The sequence below is a fragment of the Globicephala melas genome, chromosome 2, assembly GCF_963455315.2.
Source record: "Globicephala melas chromosome 2, mGloMel1.2, whole genome shotgun sequence".
Classification (NCBI taxonomy): Eukaryota; Metazoa; Chordata; class Mammalia; order Artiodactyla; family Delphinidae; genus Globicephala; species Globicephala melas.
Window position 1 is genome coordinate 85692665 of NC_083315.2, and position 9314 is coordinate 85701978.

At 37.5% G+C, this 9314-nt stretch overlaps 1 protein-coding gene across 1 annotated transcript in view; it reads left to right on the plus strand.

The window, feature by feature from the left end:
- Positions 1 to 8707, plus strand: part of CEP152 (centrosomal protein 152) — a 96206-nt gene extending 87499 nt beyond the window's left edge. The window contains exons 25-27 of the mRNA XM_060293569.1: positions 4412 to 4568; positions 4814 to 4917; positions 7358 to 8707. Of these exons, the coding sequence (XP_060149552.1) occupies positions 4412 to 4568; positions 4814 to 4917; positions 7358 to 8397 (1301 nt within the window). The 3' untranslated portion in view covers positions 8398 to 8707. The remainder of the gene's footprint in view (positions 1 to 4411; positions 4569 to 4813; positions 4918 to 7357) is intronic.
- The last annotated feature ends 607 nt before the right edge of the window (positions 8708 to 9314 follow it).

Sequence of the window (9314 nt, forward strand, 5' to 3'; positions counted from 1 at the left end):
GTATAGGAAAAAATGTAGTATATTTAGGGTTCAGTACTTGGTTTCAGGCATCCATTAGGGGTCTTGGAATGTATCCCCTACGGAAAAGGGGGGACTACTGTACAATATTATTCACTATAGTCACCGTGCTGTACATTACATCCCCATGACTTATTTATGATTGGAAATTTGTACCTATTGACCCTCTTCTCCCATTTTTCCCACCCTCCAACCCTCTCCCCTCTGGCAACCACCAGTCTGTTCTCTATTTGCTTTGTTTTTTTAGATTCCACATATAAGTGAAATCATACAATATTTGTCTTTCTCTGTCTGACAGTTCACTTAGTATAATGCCCTCAAGATCCACCCAGGTTGTCACAAATGGCAAGCAATTTCATTCTTTTTTATGGCCAAGTAGTATCATTGTATGTATGTACCACATCTTCTTTATCCATTCATCCATTGATGGACGCTTAAGTTGTTTGGCTATCTTGGCTATTGTAAATGATGCTGCAATGAACATAGGCACACGTGTATCTTTTCGAATTAGTGTTTTCATTTTCTTTTGGTAAATACCCAGAAGTGAAATTGCTGGATCATATAGTAGTACTATTTTTCTTTTTTTGAGGAATCTCCATATTGTTTCCCATAGTGGCTGTACCAGTTTGCATTCCCATCAACAATGCATAGGGTTTCCCTTTTCTCCACATGCTCACTAACACTTCTTAGTCTTTTTGATGGTAGCCATTCTAACAGGTATGAGGTGATATCTTATTGTGATTTTGATTTGCATTTCCCTGATGATTAGTGATGTTGAGCATCTTTTCATATATTTGTTGTCCATATCTATGTTTTCTTTGGAAACCTGTCTATTCAGCTCTTCTGCCCATTTTTAATCAGATTGATTGTTTTTTGTTGTTATTGAGTTGTATGAGTTCTTTGTATATTTTGGAAATTAATCCTTATTGGATATATAATTTGCAAATATCTTCTCCCATTCAATAGGTTGCCTTTTTTATTTTGTTGATGGTTTCCTTTGCTCTGCAGAGCATTTCAGTTTGGTGTAGTCCCACTTGTTTATTTTTGTATATATTGCCACTGCTTTTGGAGTTAGATCCAAAAAAATATCACTAAGACCAATGTCAGTGAGCTTACTGCCAGTGTTTTCTTCTAGGAGTTTTATAGTTTCTGGTCTTACAATCAAGTCCTTAATCCATTTTGAGTTGATTTTGTTTATGGTATAAAGAAAGTAGTCCAGTCTGATTCTTTTGCATGTGGCTACCCAGTTTTCCCATCACAATTTTTTGAAGAGATTGTCCTTTCCCCATTGTATATTCTTGCCTCCTTTGTTGTAAATTAATTGACCATGTGTGAGGGGGTTTATTTCTGGGCTCCGTATATTGTTTCATTGATCTGTTTGTCTGTGATGTCAATACCAAACTGTTTTAATTACTATAGCTTTGTGTTGTAGTTTGAAACCAGGAAGCATGATGCCTCCAGCCTTTGTTGTTCTTTTTCAAGATTGTTTTGGCTATTTGGGATCTTTTGTGATTCCACACAAATTTTAGGAATTTGCTAAGCTACTCCAGCTTTCTTTTGGTTTCCATTTGCATGAAACATTTTTCCATCCCTTCCCTTTTAGCCTGTATATGTCCTTACATCTGAAGTGAGTCTCTTTAACTTTTCTTGTATTTCCTATTTTTCTGTTGAAGTTCCCTCTGTGTTCATTCTTATTGGTGAGCGTCTTTATGACCATTACTTTGAACTCTTTATCAGGTAAATTACATCCCTTTCATTAAGGGTTTTTTCTGGGGTTTTGTCTGGTTCTTTCATTTGGAACATATTTCTCTGTTTCTTCATTATGCTTGACTCTCTGTGTTTATTTCTATGTAACAGCTACCTCTCCCAGTCTTGAAGGAGTGGTCACAGGAAGACTGGGGTGTGTTTCAGGCTGCTGTCTGTGCAGTGTCCTGGGGGTTGTAGCTTGCCAAGAATTATCTCTCCAGTTGTTTCAGTCCTGTGGGGTCCAGAAATGCAAGCCCTCTAGCCACCAGAGCCAGGTGTTCAAGGGGTGTCCCCTGTGTGAACTGTGCACACCTGCTGGGTTTGGTGTGGTGGGGCTTCAGTGGAACACCAGGCTGGGTTTGGCATGGTGGGGCCACCATGGAGTCCAAGGGTGGGGCAAGTGGCTCTAGCAAGGTAGAGGGAGAGTGTAAAAATGGTGCCTGCCAGGGCCAATACTAGTAAGGTAGAAGAGTCAAAAATCGTTCCCTCCAGCACCGCTGTTCCCTGGGAGAGTTCTAACAGATCCTGCCCTTCTGGCAGATGCTTTAAGATCAGCAAGTACATCTCCCTTAACATAAGGTCTAGGCATTTTTAATGCTGCTGTTTTTGCACTGGGTTCCTGAGTTGAGTGAGTCTGTGCATGAGTCCTGTAGGAGTGGAATCTCAGGTTCCTACAGCACTTTGTGTCTTCTGGACGTAAGCCCCATTAGTTTTCAAAGCCAGGTGTTTTGGGGACTCATCTCTCTGGAGCAGGTCCTAAGGGTTGGGGCACCTGATGTGGGGCTCAAACCCCTTGCTCCTCAGGGAGAAGCTTTGTTTTTGTGATATTCCTCCTGATTGTGGGATGTCATGCCAAGGGTGAAGGTTTTGGCAAGATTGTGTCTCTGCATCTCCTACTCACCTTGATGTGTCCCCTTTGTCCTTTGTGTGGGGTGGCTCTTGGGCTAGTTCTCAGGTCTTTTTCAGAGACAGTTGTTCCATATGTAGCTGTAGATTTGGTGTGTCCGTGGGAGGATGTGAGTTCAGGATTTCCTGTACCGCCGTCTTGAACTGCTTCCAAGATTTTTCTTCTTGGACACTAATATTAAACTAAAAATTTCATAATCTTACAACTTAAATAACTACTACCAAAGAAAATGTCATATGAGTTTAAATGAGCAATTACTACTTTCTTCCATAAACTTTTAAGGACCATGAAAAATGGATGTAATTAGGAATTGTTCTGTTGTCTCTATTATTTTCATAATGGATTATATCATAGATGTAAATTTATTTATCAAGTCCTGTAGTACTAGGTGGTGCCGCATATCCTGCAGAACATTTCTGTGGTTTATGTTTTCCCAGTAGAATACCTCCTGGTTTTTAATTGCAATATTGCATAGTTGGTATGTATGTCCCAGAACAATACCAGTGTTTATGTACAAGAAATGTATATTTACCTACTAAAATTGCATTCATTTTAAACAGAATGAGTGGGAAAGGTCTCAAGTTCCAAATATAATTGGTGGATCATCAGAATCATGGTGGAGATGTTTTGAAAAGCCCACTCAGTATCAGTATAGAGAATGTGCTTCTTAGCTGTTGCCAGTACTAACAGAGTACATATTACTAGAAAGAAATTTACTTTTTGTTAACAATTATAGTGATTGGAAAGTGAAATTTTAAGCTTTTCTTTTTCATCCTAACATGATAACTTGTTGTGTATTTATGTGTATTGTTTTACATTTTAGAAGTTGGTTGGAAGTTTTGTTCTGACATGTACTCCATCAAAATTTTTCCCACTTGAAGTAATGAAAAATAGTCTTCCACTTAGCATTTTTGCATAGAATGTGTAATTTTCAGGAAGAGCTTACCGATATTGAGGGAGATTCCATTATGAGTTGGAATCCTTAATATAATAGGGATGATAATATTCTAGAAGGAGGATGTAGTCCTGGATTTAGAACAAAATGTTAACCTTAAATAGTGGTAGTTCCAATCAAAGCACACTGAGTTAAACATAAAAGGAAGACTTGAAAGCTGTGAACTATTTTTAAATGTAAATTTCAGGAGGCATCATAAGTCTCATCTTTCTCCCTGCAATAGCATTTTGTACGTATCTCTCATGGATTGTAGTATTATATTTAGTTGGATACTCAAAAGTGCTGCCAGAAAATTGAATAAATAATGAAACATGGATTTTCAGAGCACAAATAAACAGAAGAATATGAATCCAGCTCATATTACCTCATTTCTCTCTTTCTTTGTCTGCTTCTCTCTTCCTTTCTGCCTTACCCTTTCTGTATATTTCTTTTTTCTCTGTCTTAACTAGACGTAATATGTAATTGAAATGTATAAATATCTGTGCCTCATATTAATGATAACTGCTTGCTTCAGTGTTTCAAAATATGACAGTTTCCCTGGGGGATATGCCATGTTACCATATATGTCTGTCATCATTGTAAAAGGACTTTTGGATTACTCCTGCTTTGAGTCTACCAAAATGGTGACCGGAAATATTCCATTTTAATGATTGTAGAAAACTATAATGTTTAAACTATACATCCAGTCACTTCATCTCCCAGAAAATTGGTCTGAAGTCTGCCTCTCCTGTTTTGGAAAAACTGCTAATAAACGTGCATTTTGTGGGGATTCCCCCCGCCCCCAGGTGATATGCTTCGTTATATTCAGGAGAGTAAGGAAAGAGCTGCGGAAATGGTAAAAGCAGAGGTATTGCGAGAACGTCAAGAAACCTCCCGAAAGATGCGCAAATATTATTTGATTTGCCTCCAGCAGATTTTGCAGGATGATGGAAAAGAGGAAGGGTAAGTTCTGTCTGAACAGCGTGTCCTGAGAGTACCAGGACAGCATGTTGTCATTTTCTAAGCATTTTCCTTAGCCACAGAATTAACTGTGTCTACATGATGAGCCATTAGGGATTAAGAGAGGCTTAATGTCTGTGCTGCCCTAAGTGGTGGCAGAGCATATAGGAAAACAGAAATCCTGGGGCTAAGGAAACTTCTTTTTTCCTTTATACTGTATTAATTTCATATTCTGGAATTCCCCACAGGGCTGAGAAAAAGATTATGAATGCTGCTAGCAAACTTGTTACGATGGCAAAATTGCTGGAAACACCTATTTCTAATAGATTCCAGAGCAAAACGACACAGTCAGGTATGTCAAAATGAGTTACTTGAAGGATTTTTCTCTCCTTCTTTTTTAGATATTTAATATCTTTAGTATGAGAGTAGAGAATGTAAGGAGTGAGAGCTGAGTTATCCTATTGTGTGCATGTTTTACTTAAACTGGAAACTTACCAAAAAACCGTGTAGAGTTTCCAGTTCAGGTAGTCAGACTGAGCTTACCCACCAGCTTCCTCCTGCTGCTTCCATCCCTAGAAATGATAGAAAAGATTTTAAACGACAGTATAGAAGGAGAAAAGGAAGAAATTATAACTGAGCTTTTAAAAGTTACAACTGATAAATCAGAGGCTGTGAGAAATCCCTGAAAGAAGGCAAACACTGTAAACTGAAGATGGAAACCTCAGTTCAAAACTCCCAGAAGATGATAGTTACAAGTGGGAGCAATATTGAAACTGTTCTACGTGTGAAGGTGGTATGTTCCAGGAGAAGTAGTAAGCCTAGGGGATACCAATGGGGTAATTAGCTGGTGTTCCAGAGCAGCTGAAACCAGGTGGGATTGCCCTCTTTATTTCTACTTATCTTTCTTCCTGAACCTCAGATTGCGCTAGGTAAGAGCAACAGGAACAGAGAGTCTGGGAACTGGGCAGTGCTCTCGGTGGCTAGCCACACCGAGGAGGAACTGAGAGCCCAAATCCCAGAGTACCAGGTATCAGGTCTTTCTACCCTGCTGCTCATTCCTTCCCACTCCACTTCCAACTCCTTTAAACAAGCAGCAGATACTGTACTCAGGACATCTGAAAGATAAGCATTCAACCAAGAATTACCACATATTTATAGAAAGCCAGCACCATGAAGAAAGATACCAAACTCAAAATAAGACAAAGCAAAAAAAAAAAAAAATCCACAACAGAACTTATACCTAAAAAGATAGAATTAATAGAACAAACAACAGGACCTGAGAATGTTAGAAAAATACAGTATTCTCAGAAAGATGTAGGAGGATATTATAGAGGAAACTAACAATATGCTAAGATTTATACTATTTTCAAGGAGAAGATGTAGATACTGATAACTCTAGAGATTGCTAGAAAAATACAAGTTTAAGTATGTGTATAAAAATTTAAGGCTAACTAATAGAGAAATAGAATATATAATTTTCAAAGTAGTAGGGGTAAAACTTGGAAGAAAACGTTTCAATCTAATAATCTAGAAAGAGGAAAAATACATGTAGAAAGCATGGGTAAATAGAAAATAATAGTAGGTTGAAACATCAGCAGTCACACTAAATGTGAATTGGTTAAACTCACTTATTAAAAGACCACAATTTTCAAACAGTTTTAAATATTCTAGACATATGTTATTCCAGATAAGAACATTGTCAAAAATTCAAAATAAAGGGCTGGAAAGTGATATACCAAGCAATGCAATGTTGATATTAGATAAATTATAGAGTTAAATACAATATTAGGTAAATTAGAGTTAGCATTAAACCGACCAAAGTGATAGTTCATAATGATAGAGGAGCAACCTCCCAAGAAGCTATAAATGAATTCTTTCTGTTCAAAATAAAATAACTTAAGAATATATGAATCAAAAGCTGATGGAAAAACATGAAAAAAATTAGTAAATTCCCAGTCACACTGGGAGGATTTGAACATATCTGTGAGGAAATGGGGTTTTTGCACTTCTGGAAAGCTTGAAGCAAAGACTGTTCAGGAATTCCCAAGATTGATGTTGGTAAACGTTCTTCAAATAAAAGCACAGAGATTATTTGTGTAAATTTTGGAATGGCGATGTGAACCTTGGCTATAGAAGGGCAGTGGCATATAACAAGAAAAGAGTTTTCTAGATTTGGGGCAACTGCAAATAATGAATAATGTCCCCAGCAGAAACAAACCCTTTTCAGAGACTTTAAGGACCAGGGTACCCTACTTTGAGATATGATGCCTCTGATTCTATGCTGTGTGGCTGTTCTGCTTCTGATCAGATTTAGTGTCTTAGCTAATTAAATCAGAAACTATTTTAGCTTTGAGAAAAAGAGAGAAAGTGTGTGAGAGGGATGTGTGTGTGTGTGTGTGTGTCTGTGTGTCTGTGTCTGTCTGTCTTGGGTTGGGTGGGTTCTTCCACCAAACTTTCTCCATCAGAAACTCCATATTTGACATCAGAGCAGCAAGACTGGAAATGTTGCAGTTGGCTCTTGAAATGCTGTACCAACTATTACAGAAAATAATACAGCAGGTGGATAGCAATAATAACAGATTTCATTAACAGAATTACTCAGCTTTATCTAATAGATATACGTAAAAGAATATTTTTAAATGTCCAGCATTGATGTATTTTCTTTGAGAATGATTAAAATATATATGCATCCCTTGGAAATACATAAAAACATATATTTTTTCTCCTCTTTCAGTGTTAATTTTCTCCTAATTTTGTTTTCCCCTAATTTTGTGTTCCCTTGTATACAATAGTATTGCCTCTGACTTCAGAGATGCTGACTGGAGTTGAAAAATCAAAAAGAAATGATGTGAATCAGAATATATCGTGTCACAGTGAAAGCAAATCAAACAGTATAAAAACTATCCCTAGAAGTATGTGTGACCAAGCTCCTAAGAGGAGGGCTGCCTGTAACTTACAAAGGCGATTAGAGGACGCAGAGCACGGGGACAGAAAGCATGAGCATTCCAAAGAGTCACATCCACGCTTTCAGTTCGGGGATAACAGTCACAAACACCTAGACACTTTGCCAAGGAATGTTTCTCCTGAGTTTGTTCCTTGCAAAGGTGAAAGAGGCTTTGGTTTGCACAAGAAGATAGACCTCCTCGGTGATACTGTCTCTGAATCACTCCAGCACTCAACTGCACACCCCTTTCTCGGATCCTTCGGAAATAAACCCTCACCTAGATATACCCCTAGTCTTTCTGAATCCGAGTCCACGCATATAACTTTTCGAAGTCCTAATGAAAGACTTGGTTTAAAAGTATACAAGTGTAATCCACTGATGGCAAGTGAAAATGCTGCATCTGAGAAAAGTCAAAGTTTGGGTGTTAAGGAAACTCCGGTAAAGGATGGAGGGGACCTCAGTGACTCTGTAAGCTGGCATTCCAACAGTGCCGCTCTACCCTGCAACAATTATGAAGTGTCATTTTTGCATGATAGGCCACAAGAAACTCTGGATATGCTGGACGAATCTGTTAATTTCAAACAGTTTTCAGCAGCAAGTTTTCCTTTAGATTCAGAGAAAAACAGTATGATTCATCAACCTATGAAATGTCAAAGAGGTCATGCTCCAGACCTGTCAGAAGAAACCACGTATTCCCTGCCAGGGAAGATCAGCATGACTCTTGGACACCCACCTCATCATAAGGCTGATATATTAAAGTCAGATTTCAAAAAGCTGAGCAGTACAGTACCATCTGCAGTGTGTCCACAGTCTTCAAGAAAATTAATTGCTCCTCTGTCTAACCAACAAGATAGTGGCTTTGATAGCCCATTTGTCAATCTAGACTAACTGTTATACAGTATTTAAGAAGAATCATTAATATATTGATAAGAAAACTGGAAGAGAAGACTTCATACTGAAAAATATTTGTGGGTTCTGCATATTTTGAGATGTTTTAATGACGTCTGACTATCATATGAGTAAAGTATTCTCATAAAATTACTTGAGATACTAAGGTTGCCTTAGTCTTCTAAAGGGCTAATCGTGTATGTGTAATCTGCTTCTGTGTGGTGCTTGTATTTGGTTGCTAAACCACCTATTTTTATACTTATAAATTAGCTCTCTGTGCAGTGTTAAGTTATTTAAATAAACTTGCATATGGTCTGTAGAATTGTTATGAATTATTTTTAAATTCATAATGTAGAAATGTTATATTGACATAATTTGAGATTCATCTAGAAAAACATATAAACCTTGATGATTCGTACGTATGCTCAGCCAGATTTAATTTTTGAAATTAGCCATGTTGAATGAGGCTATAGATTTACTCTACACATAGTTTTCCTGGAAATCCGTACTCAAGATTTTGATCCTTGCTTTCAGTTAGTGGAAAAGAAGTATTGCAAAGATTGCCACAAAATACATAGCTGTGTCCTGGCTTCATTAATTCAAATATTAGTCTGAATTTTTTTAGTTGGCATTTGCGTTATTTCAAATCTCCTGTGACACCCAGAGACTTTCTTTGTCTCTTTTATAGTTTCATAATCTTTCCTTCATCTGAAGCATTACTTTTTTTTTTTTTTTTTTAGATTCTGCCTACTTTACACTAATGATTGTCGACAAAAATGGTATTGTCTAATACAGTATTTCATGACTTTATTGGGGAATATTTTTGGACTTCACAATGAAAATGGACTAGGTCCAGAGAGGTCAGACATCCAGCAATGCATGGGGCAGTGAAGCATCTCAGTAAGTTGGTTCCCAAC